Source organism: Morone saxatilis, unplaced genomic scaffold (genome assembly GCF_004916995.1).
Source record: "Morone saxatilis isolate NCDOM2014 unplaced genomic scaffold, NCSU_SB_2.0 Contig23, whole genome shotgun sequence".
In the NCBI taxonomy this organism is placed as follows: domain Eukaryota; kingdom Metazoa; phylum Chordata; class Actinopteri; family Moronidae; genus Morone; species Morone saxatilis.
The window spans coordinates 5387661-5401718 of record NW_023339796.1 but is presented as its reverse complement, the minus strand read 5'-3'; the positions used below and the strand labels follow the sequence as shown (position 1 = coordinate 5401718).

At 39.3% G+C, this 14058-nt stretch overlaps 2 protein-coding genes across 2 annotated transcripts in view; one reads left to right on the top strand and one right to left on the bottom strand.

Moving 5' to 3' along the window:
- Positions 1–1078: 1078 nt before the first annotated feature.
- On the top strand, positions 1079–4661 carry txndc12 (thioredoxin domain containing 12 (endoplasmic reticulum)). The gene is made up of 6 exons (XM_035670806.1): positions 1079–1399; positions 1572–1624; positions 2331–2404; positions 2601–2670; positions 3405–3488; positions 3735–4661. Exons 1-6 carry the CDS (start codon positions 1272–1274, stop codon positions 3812–3814), a joined length of 489 nt encoding a protein of 162 aa, XP_035526699.1. The 5' UTR covers positions 1079–1271; the 3' UTR covers positions 3815–4661.
- The window catches only part of gipc2 (GIPC PDZ domain containing family, member 2), a 17036-nt gene continuing 7632 nt past the window's right edge, over positions 4655–14058 (bottom strand). The window contains exons 2-6 of the mRNA XM_035670805.1: positions 9697–9882; positions 7779–7959; positions 7184–7296; positions 6934–7015; positions 4655–6210 (exon numbers count right to left, since the gene is read on the bottom strand). Of these exons, the coding sequence (XP_035526698.1) occupies positions 6059–6210; positions 6934–7015; positions 7184–7296; positions 7779–7959; positions 9697–9882 (714 nt within the window). The 3' untranslated portion in view covers positions 4655–6058. The remainder of the gene's footprint in view (positions 6211–6933; positions 7016–7183; positions 7297–7778; positions 7960–9696; positions 9883–14058) is intronic.

The window sequence follows — 14058 nt, the reverse complement described above, 5'->3', positions numbered from 1 at the left end:
GGACAGGCACTTTAATGTAGTTTAATGAGGGTGTTTATATAGTCATAGTGAGTCTGAGCTTCCAGTTTTTCAGGTTGACCCACTTGTTTTTACTGCCAACACCACTGTACACACACACATACTGTTTTATATGAGTTTAATGTTTAATTTTTATGATTTTTAGTATTCATAATAATATAGAAATGTACATTTTGTATATACATATTTAAATATGCATTCAAGAATTAAGGCTGGAGGGCACAACTCATTTACAACTAATTACAAATTACAAGCATGAAAGCATTGATGGAAATATGATTGTATAAACTGTGTTAATCACACTGCAAGGAGGGAACATGATAAAATAAAGAGATGTTTTAGCAGCGTTATGTTGGCACATTGCTGTGGTTGGTACATTTTGTACCCACAGCTGTGATCTAGGCAGGATAACATATGGAAAGCTAATCAAATATTTCCCACCAAGCCCCAATGAACAAAAGATGGAAAAATGTATATATTTACATTAATTATGTTGCACACTGACCTCAAGGTGTGTACATGTTTTTACAGTGCTACATTTAAACTGTTGTGAAGTAGAAACAGTATGTAAGAGCAAAGGGATCATGAGCGAACAAGATGATCAGTGATACAACGTGATGTGTTTGATTAAAAGAGGGAAATCTGAATTTGTGCAAAATTGCTGCTTTCAGTTTAACATCTTTTTCTTTAGATAAGTGAGATTAACTTTAAGCCAGACACACATACAGACAATGTCAATGTGCTTTATTGACACTTAATTACAAAAATATGTCCGTACACTGGACAACACAAGTTTTTACCCTTTACTCATATATTGAATTAAAGCTGGAACTGTGAAGGTAATTATTTAAAACAGAAAACAATTGCTTTCACATAAGCTTCTTATGAATTTATGTGTATTTTTAATACAGAAATATAAAATGTACAGCAGTCACACCAGGAAATGTTACCTAAAATAAAATCCACATGCTGCAACAACAAACTGGTAGAAAGCAGAAAAGACCTGCAGTAAAAGTAGAATATTCCCTCAGTATGACGAGAGGACACATCACAATATACTTTACTGTTGTATTGATTACTTCTGCCACCATATAAACCTACACATTAGTTCTTATAAGTAGTTAGTTTCTGCAGCCTGATATTAAAAGACCACCATTCGTTGGTGTTTGCCAGAGTTTCCTCACAGTTCTTTGTATTGATAGTGTATTTAGGGCAGACCCACCCTGTTGTAGGAATATAATACCGGTTACACAATGCTGCTGTGCTCATTAATGTTTTTCCTCCCCCCTCACACACACACACACACACACACACTCGCAGGGTTTGGTGATAACATCCACTGGAGGACGCTGGATGATGGCAAAAAGGAAGCAGAGGCAAGGTGAGTTCACACTTCCTGTAACCTTTTGTACAACCTAAAACCGCTATTAAGGAACTCCCCTACGTCCATGTGTCCACTAATGACTGGAGCAGACATGTAGCTTTTGCTAAATGTGTTTTTCAAATATTAAATACGTACAAACTCTCATTTTTCCATTTGTTTGCACTGACAGCGGACTGCCAATCATGCTCATCATCCATAAGAGCTGGTGTGGAGCCTGCAAAGGTAAAATGTTATCTCCCTTTTCACTTTAAAAACTTTAAATGTTTGAATACATTGACAAACATCCATTAATAAATACATTCAGCCTGCTATGTTACGTACTCCCTGTCTGAAAAAGGGGCTCGCCTGGGTTCAACTTGGTGATTTAGTAGCTTCAGTCAACCAAATCATTCTCATATTTAGTGTCAATAAGGTCAAAAACATTTCCTGAGAAGTTTCCTGAAGTTATGTACACTTACACTTAGTTACACCTTTAAACACAGTAGACATTTTACTAATAACATTAACAATTGACATGTCAGAGTGTCTTTAATTGACCTTGAAAGTACGTAAATGAGTTGCCTGGACTGTGCAAACACTCAGGGACAAGATATCTTGTATCAGTCTTGTAATGTTTTATCTTAATAAAAGTATTCTGTAGATTAGTGAGCTGACACAATGACGACTTACGTCTGACTTAAAGCAACTGGGCAGTAACTTGTGAGACATCCTTCTGATTAGACAGAAACAATATCATATGCAGATGAGTAAACATTAGTAGAACTGTCCTACATGCTCAGCAAAGTCACAATTATTAAAGCTGGTTGTTGTTGTAATAGGTTGGGTCTGACTGTGACTGCAGCACTGTATTGTGATAATAATCAATATGTATGTTTGTCCTGGTTTTGAGGCTAACACGAGCTAACGTTTCAACTGTATTTTCCATCAGCACTGAAGCCCAAATTTGCTGAGTCAAAGGAAATCTCTGAACTCGCACACAACTTCGTTATGATCAACCTGGAGGTGAGAAAGATTAATCAATTATTAATTAAGTTAATTTTTAAATTAAATGTGTTATTGTAGAGGTGAGATTACTTTCTCATACACTCATTGTGTGTTTTACAGTTGCACTACTCTAACGTATAAACATATATATTAGGTGGGTGAGATTTAGTGAAGGGAGGCTTGTAAATGATACGTTATCTCTTTATTTGAACAGGATGAAGAGGAGCCAAAGGATGAAACCTTCAGCCCCGATGGCGGCTACATTCCTCGGATTCTTTTCCTTGGTACGAAGGGGGTTGAGTCCTCCCTCGTGTAAACACTTTGTGGGATCACTGATAGCACAGTTACTCTTGAATAACGTGCAGCGCCTGATAAAGTTTCAGTGACAGTACAGTGAAAACGGCTGAAAAGTAGCATTTTTAATTCCATAAATCGTAAATAAACTTAACAATAATCATAAAACAGACACATCGCACATGTGTTGACAGAGGAATAAACAGCAGGTAGAAACAGTCAACCTTTGATTAATGGATGTTAAATATCACCTTTATGTTGTGTTGAATAAAACATGGGAGCAGCAAAGATTAAAGGAACAAATCACAGGAACATTATTCCTCAGTGTAAAATATTAATGTTAAAAGTGCTCCAATACATTTTTAATATTTCCATGTTACAATTCAAGTATAACAAATGTAGTTGTTTAATAGTTTTAAAGCTCAAACGATTGATTGAGTTGATGAATCATTTAGTTAGCACAACCTTTCCTAGTCTTCTATAATAATTAATTAATTACCTTTTGGATTTTGGACTTGGACTGGATTTTGTTAAACACAAGCAATTTGATGATTTAAAACTGGGCTTTGGGAGCATTTTTCGCCATTTTCAGACATTTATTTATTGACTAAATAATCAATTGAGAGAATAATTGTTGCTGCCTTTATATTGTTAGTATTTTAACTTTTATTTGCACTGACCAAACCTTTGTTATCTGACCCTTCTTACCCCCCCTCCCTCACAGATCCCAAAGGCAGAGTCCATCCTGAAATCACCAACAAGAACGGAAATCCAAACTACAAATACTTCTACAGCAGCGCGGAACAAGGTAACAGTCCAGATTATCATCGTTCACATGTGGAAAATATCGTTTTAGAAAGTGATTTTAACTGCTGGCTCTTAAAGTCTCTGGGTTTGAACATTGTTGGAAACATTGAGGATCATTTTAGGACACAGCTCGACAAAATATATCACAAAGGTGTCGTGTTTATAGACAATTTGATGCAGGAATGTTACATATTATATCTTTTTAAAATGGATAAACATGGTGTGTACTTTCTGTACTCCCGCTCAGTTGTGTCCGGTATGAAGGAGGCGCAGGAGAAGCTGACGGGCGACGCCTTCAAGCAGGGTCACACCGGAGACGAGCTGTGAGGAGGCAGAAACGGGCACCAGGCTGTAAGGGCTACACTTCCTCTACCTGAGCCTGAGCTTCAGAGCGCCCTGTAACATCCCCAAACAACCCTTTTCACTATTTATACTCACACTTTAGACAGTCGGGTCCATCTCATGGTACAAAAACAACCACTCAAAAGGTGTCTGTGCTTTTTGTCCTGTCATTGTCTTTGTTTTATTATACCTGTATTTTGTAATCTACTGTTAATTAAAGGCCATGTACTGTACTTACTGTCTGTAGAGGATATAACTAACTCATTCTAGCCAAGTTTACTGTTATTAACTCTCATTTGCTGTTCTTTGATGGGGGAAAGTTTTCCTTGTTTGTCACTAGACAACCATGATGTTTCACAATCACACTGTAGATGATTCATTTTAACCAATAGTTATGCCCCCCGCCCTCCCCAACAGCAACGATAGAGTACTTCATATTAGTCAAGATACATATTTTAACACCTTCAGCGACGTGCTTCCAAAAATCCTCTACAGTATGTTAATTATATCTGTGACGATATTTACCATAAACTACAACGTGGGCTCTGTACTTCTGATTTCTCTTATCCACAGTCTTTAAAATAATATTCATTTAATCCTGCCAAATTATGTATGCCTAAGGGTAATTGGTTATATCTACATAATGTTCTTTTTTCCTGTACGGAGTCTGTTGTGCTTCTTGTCAAGTGACACTACTCGGTTCTTCTTTCTTTTTTTGTTTTTACTAGCCTTGTTAAACTCTGTGAATGAGGGATGAAAACATTGGTTCAGTGTCTTGATGTATTTTATACATGTACACAGCCAAGTGTGCAAATAAAGTTTGTTGTACTGAGTCGTTAGTGTTCATCATTTCATTGTGAGCCAGATGCATTCAGGACACAGCTGTAATAACAGTATATCAATTTTTATTGTCTATCCAACAATAGTGATCCCTTATGGTTTGTCAAACAATATGCAACTGCTGCGGACAGTTAAACATCAGTAGATGACACAAATCAAGTCGCTATTTAAATTCAGTTTGACAGTGATTTTAAATAGTGCAGTTAACATTAATGCAAGTGCATTTTTTTAAGACATTGGATTGCAGTTGATCCCATTCCAGACGCAGCCTTCAAATAATGGCTTATTTCTTTCATACTGAGCCACGTCTCAGCGTAAAAAGGTCGTACAGCATATGATTTTCATGATAAAATAAATTACAGGAAAAAAACAAGCGTGCATTTCTAAATAAGCCTCATTTCATGACATGTTACCAGTGCTAACGGACTATAACGACATGATAAAACATAAGGAATGTTGGTGGAATGTGTGTCAAACTTTGCTAAAGGCATTTAAAGATTTAAAAACCCCTCTGTATTGCTCAGTTTCCGCCAGAAGCACGAAAGGCTCAAGCTGACATGTGGAAGGACACAGAAGAGTTTTAAAGAAAAAATAAAACAAAATCACAAAGTAAACGAACATTAGCGATGTGAACATGGCCAAAAGCTCCACGATCTTTCCACTGTGAGGTCATTTTAAAGGATTTTAAAAGATGGGAAGGGGAAATAAAAAGGTTGCCTGACAGAAATATTGCTACAATCACTATAATTACACTAATTACACAATGATGCTGCTGTAAAATCAGCAACGCTTTCACATATAAAAAAAAAAGCCTATAAAAAGCTGTGTGATAAATCTGTATATTCAAAATAAACGACACAGCTATAAGTTGTGATTAAAACTGAGTGATTGTTTTTAAAATTTTAAAGTTGTGCACATTTCATAACCAGTGTATTAGACCACTGTCGACTACGTTTGCTGTTCTCACAGAAGAAACGGCATCGTGCGGCTACATCGTTTCCGATCACGTCTCTGCAGAGGCTGTGCAATAGATTTGTACTATTATAACATCTGGAATTATTCACCAGCTCTCCGGCGTTCACTTGGCAGGTCCAGCGTTGAAAACTGCATTCCACATTTCATAGATATCTTTACAAGATGACACTGAAACGCTGACATGTTTAAATTCCTTCTGTAAACCCACTTGACTTGAAGTCTGCGCTTTAAGACGGTCAATGCTACACCTAAGAACACTACATCCGCCCCTCCCCCCGTTTGTGCTGGGTGGAAGTTTGTCCAGTTTGCTTCTGAGGATATTAAAGAGGTGAGTTGGGGGAAGGAGAGGGAGCGTGTGTGTGTGTGTGTGTGTGGATATGTATGTGTGTGTATTTGGGTGAGGCAGGAGCAAACTCAAAATCTTCCCTGCTTGGCGTCTCCGATGGCCCCCCACACGTCAAAGACAAACTCGTCGGGAAAGGCGAAGTCTCCGAGGGTCTCGTCCAACGCCATGGCGAATTCATCCGGGTTCTTCTTGTCGCGGCCGACCTCGACCATCGTGGCAGCTGGAGGGAGAAGAGCAGGAACACTTCACTGAATAACTGAAGGGCTTAAGAGCCAAATCAGGCGCTGAATAGGAGGTAGGGCCTTTGGCTTACAGTCAATGCTGCACAATAGCGATAACAAGAAGCTTCCTTTGGTTTGTGTTTTGTTTGTTTGGTCAAGGTACACAGACAGTGGATGAGAAAGGGAGAGAGGGCTGGGAGCGAGAAAACAAATAAAATCAATGAACCCGCCAATTCCAATCTCTTAATTAAACTTATACTGAGCCCCATCAGTGCACGTAGTGTTACCTATACAACACACTATTCATTATCCATCTTCAGTGGTATATTCATGATCTCACAGATGTCCAACTGTCTGCCCTGTACAATAAAATGTTTGAAACAAACGTTTAAATCCAATATTTTCAAGTAGAGCGGAGTGGCATGATCAAAATACTGTTTTGTTTTAGGGAACGCAATGAAATCATGCAGTAACATACAGACTGAGGTCACAGATAGGATGTGGCAAGTCAAAAGTAACCAGCATGCAAGATATCAGCTCCTTTCTTTAAGACCTCTGACATACATATCATTTTACATACATATATTGTAGAAAGACTACTATAATAATGTTATTATGATCCTTTAAATATGATCTCTAAATGCTGGTTCACTGTCAACACTTTCACAGTCCGAGCGAATGACGTACACCAGCATTGATTCCCAGGTTGTGTTCATACTCACCAAGTTCAGTGTCTCTGATGCCCATGTAGCTCTCCAGGAGGTCGTCCACTTTCTTTACGGCCTTCTCCTCAAATTCTGTTGGCTATAAAACAAAAAACAACTCACTTTATGACTCAGTGAGGAGTCTGCTGGCGATTTATTATTCCAGATTTCACTGACAGTACATGTGGAAAAGGGGAGAATGTAAGGATGAGTATGTGCCATCCTCTGTGGGTGTTTTTATTGTCTATCTGTCTGTATCTAAACTCACCTCTTCCTCTACAGTAGCCGGGCCCTTGGAGCGAAGTCTCAGAGTCCCCCTCCCTGTGCCGATCTTGTTGTCACTGGCAGGTTTGGCACCCTTTGATCTGGGCTCGAGCATTTCTGTCAATCAGAGGAGAAACAATATTACAGAAAGTCAAGTTTACTGCAAACCGTCCCGCTGGTGAACAGACATCACTTTCATTCCCGGTAGATCGCTCGCTCCAACTCTTGATTGTGTAGCGTTCAAAGAAACAACGATACACTGACGTTTGTAAGCTACGTATAACACCAGTGAACATTATAAAAATGACCAGCTATGCTTTGTATAAACTATTAGTAGCCCTGAAGTAAAATCAGTGCCACAATGTTCAAACCAAGATACTGTATAATTTAACCTTAAGCATATTTCAATGTTTTTCTTAACATGCAAATGATCCTGTAAATATGCTAAATAACATCATGTGCCCTTTGGTTCTGGCCACCATGCTGAGAAACACTGGAGCACCAGATTCTTCCACTGACTGAATCCTGAAGGTGAGTCTGCTGTCCTTCTACCACCTGGGTCAGTTCTGTAAACGTGTGGATGCACCTTTCTTACTCACCGAAGGCTTTCATCGGCTCGACCAGCTTGAGGGTGAAGGACTTGTCTTTGGGCAGCTCTTTAAGCATGCGGGCGACCTCGTAATGCCGTGTCCCGACGATGTTACGTCCGTTAATGCACTCTACGTGGTCGCCCACGCTGATCACCTTCACCCCGTCCACAACGCTGCCCTCTTTGATACGCTGCCAGAGAGAAATAGAGGAAGGGAGTCCGGAAAATAGATTTAAGACGACAAATATAATTCAAACACAGCAACAGTTACTTTATACACTTATAAAGTGGCCACACAAAAAGAGGTTTGTTTGAAGGTTTGTCCAAGAAACAAATGCGGATCAAAAAAAGAGAGCAAACAAGTGAGGTTGAGTCTACTGAAGTTGCTCTTTCATCATGTTTTACCACTGGACTTGGAAAAATGCTTCCACGGAGAGCTAAATAATACAGTTTGTTTCTGTTCGAGACTTCAAAAGCTTTAAAAAAGGAAACATTTGTGATGCAGATGTAACCGGAGAGTTGGAGAGTTTTTGATTATGAATAATACCTGGACATTTTTCTCCACAGGAACAGGGAACCTTTTCATTTAAATTAATTCCAGGGTTTTTTTTTAGCCTTGAACTACAAACAGACCTGGTTAAAGCTTCCTGACCTTTATTTTGCTGCATGAGAAGGTGTAAAACAGCCCAGATGTGACAGAGAAGCTGCATTAGACTGGACTATCCATGTTCTTGAGACTCTACGAGTTGTTAAATACATTCAGATTAAGATCAGATTAACTCTTCTGCATCAAAAAGGTTACATTTTAATGAATAAGTAAACGTTGGCCGACTAAGTTTGATGCCATCCTGATGCAGCGTCACTTTAACAGTTCACAGACTACAACGGCAGCATCACAACAGTGACCCCGAGGCTTTTTAATAAACACTGTGTGGTAAACTGGATGCAGTGCTGTTGCGAAATCACATGATGGCACATGTGAGCACTTTGTTATGGTGGAGAATGACTGAGACCAAATAAGCTCATTAGACTGTCGACAGCAACAGAGGCAACATACCAAAATGAATTATGGTTTTTACAGGTTGAAAAGTGCAAAACGTCTGTTCATTAACTGAGGTTTTAATAAGGTTATGAACAGCATCCTCTGAAGCTGATTCATTTTAATATTTCACTTATTAAACTTAAATTTATTTCATTTTTATATTATTTTCATTTGATTAGTTACAACGGAAGATTGATTATGACAAGTTAGATAATCTGTTCATCTCTTAGATTAACGTCCATGTAAAAACATCAAACATTTATTACTTTTCTTCTTATAAGTGTTGGTTTTTGTGTTCCTGTGGCTCATATCCTTGTAAATTATCTACCTATGGAATTGTGTTTTTAAGCATTGGTCAGACATAGTCAGCAAACTTAAGATTTTACCTTCAGGCCCTGGTAACCTTCATTATTTCTTAACGCATTTAAAATAAAAGATTATTTAATCAACTGAAAAACTAATCAAAAGCTTCATAATGAAATTGTTGTTGGCAGACAGACTAGATGTCTTGACCCGATTTGTTTTCTGCACAACTTCGGAAAACAAAAGTACACCATTGTTGAAATTACTTTGGGGATATAAACGCAGCTTACTGCTTATTTTAATTCCCTTAATACGACTTAATGTCATATTGCAATAAGCAAGATAAAAGTTAAGACAGCCAATAACGCACTGGTACACATTACATTACAATAAGTTTACCAAATAAGCAGAAATACAATAAAAACTCAACAAAAGTTGCTTTCCTTTAAAATCAGTTAGTTCCAATTAATTCTTATTTCATGTCTACCTAGTATGTTACATAACTCGACACCACTGTGAATTAAGAGGTGAAATAAAGGTTAATTCTGGTGCGTTCAGGGTGACAAGTTCTGTTTCTTTTTACCTTTATGAAAGCGTATCCTGCTCCGTTGTCGGTGATGGTGAGGCCCAGAGCATCTTCAGATTTATAAACCTCAACCTCCTTCTTGAGCCCTTTAATGTGGGCGAAGATAAAATCCTCCAGGCCGATCTGACCCCCCAGCAGCTTGTCCATGTCAATCTTATGGGTGTTGAGGGTGCAGAACAGGATCTGTACACACACAGACATGGGGGGGAGACAGATATAATGCATTAAAACTGCCACAAAAAAAAAAAGATATATACACATATTTGATAAGACTTGAGCTAAAGGAGTCATTAACAATGACTTGGACAATATAAAAGCTTTCAAACAGACACAGATATACCATTAATCCAAGAAAGAGGCCCTACTGTGAAGGAAACCCCCCCCAGAAACGTCTGCATTCTTGTATATACAGCTTCCACGTCATAAAGAGAGACTCCCTGTTTTTAGTCACGGCCTGAAAACTGAGCCAGATTCCAAAATACATTGATTGTAGATGACAGAGCGCTGCCTCACAACGCTAAATACAGGAATCATCAGGGAGCTCCGTCTTTATTGTCGCAGCCAAGTTATGCAGTTATGCCCTCTTCCAACCCCATGGTTTCATCAGCGTGTCAGTGCATCTAACAGAGCTGCGAGGCCCCGACCGGCCTGTGATGAAGAAAACGGGGGTAAAAATGACCTTTTTTCTCTCCCCTGTGCCAGAAATGTTGAAAATCTGGCTTCACACCTTGTGGCTGCAATTGTCTTGGCAGGACAGAGAGAGGGGAAATGTGATCATCAGGAACACGATACACAAGTCGCCTGATTTAACAGCACTTTAAAAACAGAGACTGGACACTGAAACCCAGCAGGAGACTGTGAATCATTTAGTCCACCCTAACTCACCTAGGCCGACAGAAAACCTATAAATATACCCGCAAGTTCTTCTTTAATTTCTATTTACTCAGATTAATTTACTCAGTTATGCCAGTATGCAAGTTCTGCACCTGACTTCTCCTGTGGGATCAGCTTCACTAGCGGGGGCTTTGAGAAATACTGGGGCAGGATTTAGTGGCTGACTTCCGGTTGGCAGAGAGGGATCGATTCATGCTGGTTCATCGGGGGGGGGGGTGACCTTTGTGCACCAATCAGGTTCTGGCAGCGAGACATGCCTTGTTTTTGGGCCTTTGTATTTTTTCTGTGTACCAACAGGCGCTGCTCTCACACACACACACACACACACACACAAGGAGCAGACGTGGCCTCATGCGTTGCCTTGGGTTACCAGACTATAAAAGAATGGGATTATAATGGAGGGAGGCCGCTAAGAGGAGGAGGCCAAAGAGAGGAGAAGAGGAGGCAAATGTCTGAGGCAAGGGAAGGGGGTGTACTGTAGCTGAATTGATGGCTCTCTACAGTTCTTTACCAGACTCCCCCACTCCTCTCACCTCCCCCTTCCAGTCCAGGGCATTACCCAAGAGCGAGTGGGAGGAACAGCAGCGGACGCCTACACCCGGTTACCAAGGCTGCCGACTACATTAAGCTGCTTCTCTTACGACGCAGCTCTCAGCACTCCTCTCCTCCTGCTGGGCTGACAGCCGCAGCGTGTTCACACCGCCGAGTGTAGCTGGGGTGCAGCGAGCATCACACACACGCACACGCACACGCACACACACACACAGAGAGACTGCAGTGAAGTGACTGCCTCTGTTCTCACAACCTGACTCAACAACAACAACAGATACTACACCTCCCACTGGTGCGCCACACTGATCAAAACCTTGATAACCACATGGAAAAGGGCAAGTGGAAGGAGAAACCCTGCAATCTGTTCAGCATCACCCAGGACAGACCTAGATATGGGTCAGTGCTTTCAGAAGAGGAATAAAACACACAAGAGAGGAGAAAATCGAGTTTGGAGCTAATTTCCGTGTACTAATTTATGCAGCCATTAGTGCAAGAAGAAATTATAACATTTTTCATGACAATATAATAGGAATCTGCTCAAGACGTGTTTTAGGACACATAAAAATACTCTTTTTGCAGCAGTAGTTTGTCTGATATGTTTTTTCCACAACAGATTATCATCAATATTTGTGGTTCAATACAATCACAGATCTTTTCTCATGAGCTGGGCCCGAGGAAGCACTCAACAAAACATTGCTCTCATCCGTGTTAATAAAAAACCCTTGATCCACTGATGATATTATATATTGGTTGAGTGTGCAGTCTCCACCACAAACACTCGTGGTTTGGGTTTTTTTCTGATTACGTGTTCATCTTGCAGTTATCAGCACCTCCAGCCCTCTCATTTTCTCACAAATATTTCTATTTCAAAATGTTCACAAGACGTCCCACTGCTTTACTGTAAACTCTCTGTTGGGGGGGGAGGGTGGCGGCGTTACATCACACAGCGAGGGGCCAAATATTTAATATATGAGGCGACAGTTTCAGTCATCTAGTAACTATGTTGATAATCAGATAAGATGAGTCAGGATCTGTCTGATTAATCACATCATACGTTCACAGTGAGTACTGGAGGTATTTATATTGATATATTTATACTTTACTTCCATTTTATAGGACTTCAGAAATCAGAATCAGACATATTTTATTGATCCCCGGGGGGATTCGTTACATTTTGTTTATACTACTTAAAACTTTTACTCTTTTTTCTGTACTTTTACAGAAGTAAAGAAAGAAGAAAATATGGAATATTTTACTTTTAATGGAATATATTTCACATTGTGGTTTCACTTTTACCCAAGTAAAGGATTTGAATACTTCTGCAGCACATTGTGATATCAGGTGGCCAAAACTCACCATCTCCGCTAACTAATCTCATGAGGAAATACAGTTTTAAGACACCATTCATTACTTTGTAACAAAGGTTTTTATCTAATGACTAAGGATTTGTCAATTAATTGATGGATGGATTAAGAGAATTCATCTGTTGGTTGCACAAAACCAGACATTTGAATGTATTACTGTGGGCTCTGGAGAATTGTAAGGGGAATTGTTTTCAATTCTGTGATTAATTGATTGATTGATTGATTGCAATCCTTGTTAGTTGCAGCCCTTCTCACCACCTATAGCAGAAGCTGTGTATCATATTAAGTTAATTCATTTCGCCAGTACCAGAACAAATGAGAAGAAACTAAAAGCTTTTTATTGCAGTTTTGTTCTCTTCCTGTACTGTATGTACTAACAGTTCCCCCGGCTCTAAAAATATACTGCCATTCAACAAAATGAGAACAACGTGGTACAAAGATTATAACAACGCAAGTACTGAATCTTTAAAATCTCTGCCTACATGCTTTCTGTGCAGAGTTCACGTCTCCTACCTGTGTTCGAGGAAAGTAAAAGGCGAGACAATTATTTTAATTTCCTTTAATTGGATCTGACCCAGAATTGTCCCCTGTGTTAAAACAGTGTCGACTAAAAGCCGGTGAAATCTGTTTCTTTGGAAACTGAACTGTTGTCCACTTACAGCCTCTTCAGCAGGTCTTTTAATGGCAGAGAAGAGCGTTAAAACGGATTTAACAGAGAATCTCGTGCTTTCAGTGGGGAATTAGTCATGTGTAACAGAACGGGAATAATGTTTCTCTCGTTTCCTGTCGACTGTTATTCTTGTGTCAGGTGTTTTTCAGTAGTTAACAGGGAATGCTGATGTAAGCTGTGTGTATTGTGGTGTGGCTCCGTTCTCAACAGGATATCACATTCATCAGCATTTAAGCCAGTGTAATCATTTACCTACAGTAACCTGCGGATGTGAGATTCATCGCAGAGACAGCTGAGGGCGTTTCATAAAAAGGTGGCTCAGCAAAGCAGAGCTTATCGTGAAAAGTCGGTCTTGAATGAACCTGACAAACTCAACGGAGATTAATGTGTTTCATAAAGCCGACTCGGAGCTAATGTGATCCCGTGTTTTATCTGTGACGTCGAGCACTGATTCACAGGGAATAAAACGGATGTGTAAAGATAAAACGGGGATGTTCACAGCCACAGAGTTGTACTAACTAAATATATAGTAAAATATTACAGTGAAACAAACAAAGCAAAGAATAGTGTTAAGCTATGAAAGATGCAACATCATATTAAACGACATTGATGTATCAAATACGACTGCAGCCAGATAATTTATTTTATAGCAGAACAATTATTATATTTTCTATTGTGATTCTTGAATTCTTGACATAACAGCCTCCATATGGTGAAAATAGTATTTAATTACCCTCCGAGTGGCCGTCTGTGCTTTTGTGTTGTTAATAAACTGTTAATTTTATTACTACTTACTATGAGACACTAGTCAGAGATCTAACAAGTTTATTAACTTTATTTTAATTGCAGTGTAAAGGACCAGTGTGTAGAACTTAGTGG

Coding starts and splice junctions, on each gene's coding strand:
- txndc12 (XM_035670806.1), top strand. CDS start 1,272: ATGCTGCTGTGCTCATTAATGTTTTTCCTCCCCCCTCACACACACACA. Junction 1,625..2,330: donor CTGGTGTGGAGCCTGCAAAG/GTAAAATGTTAT, acceptor ATTTTCCATCAG/CACTGAAGCCCAAATTTGCT. Junction 2,405..2,600: donor TCGTTATGATCAACCTGGAG/GTGAGAAAGATT, acceptor TTATTTGAACAG/GATGAAGAGGAGCCAAAGGA.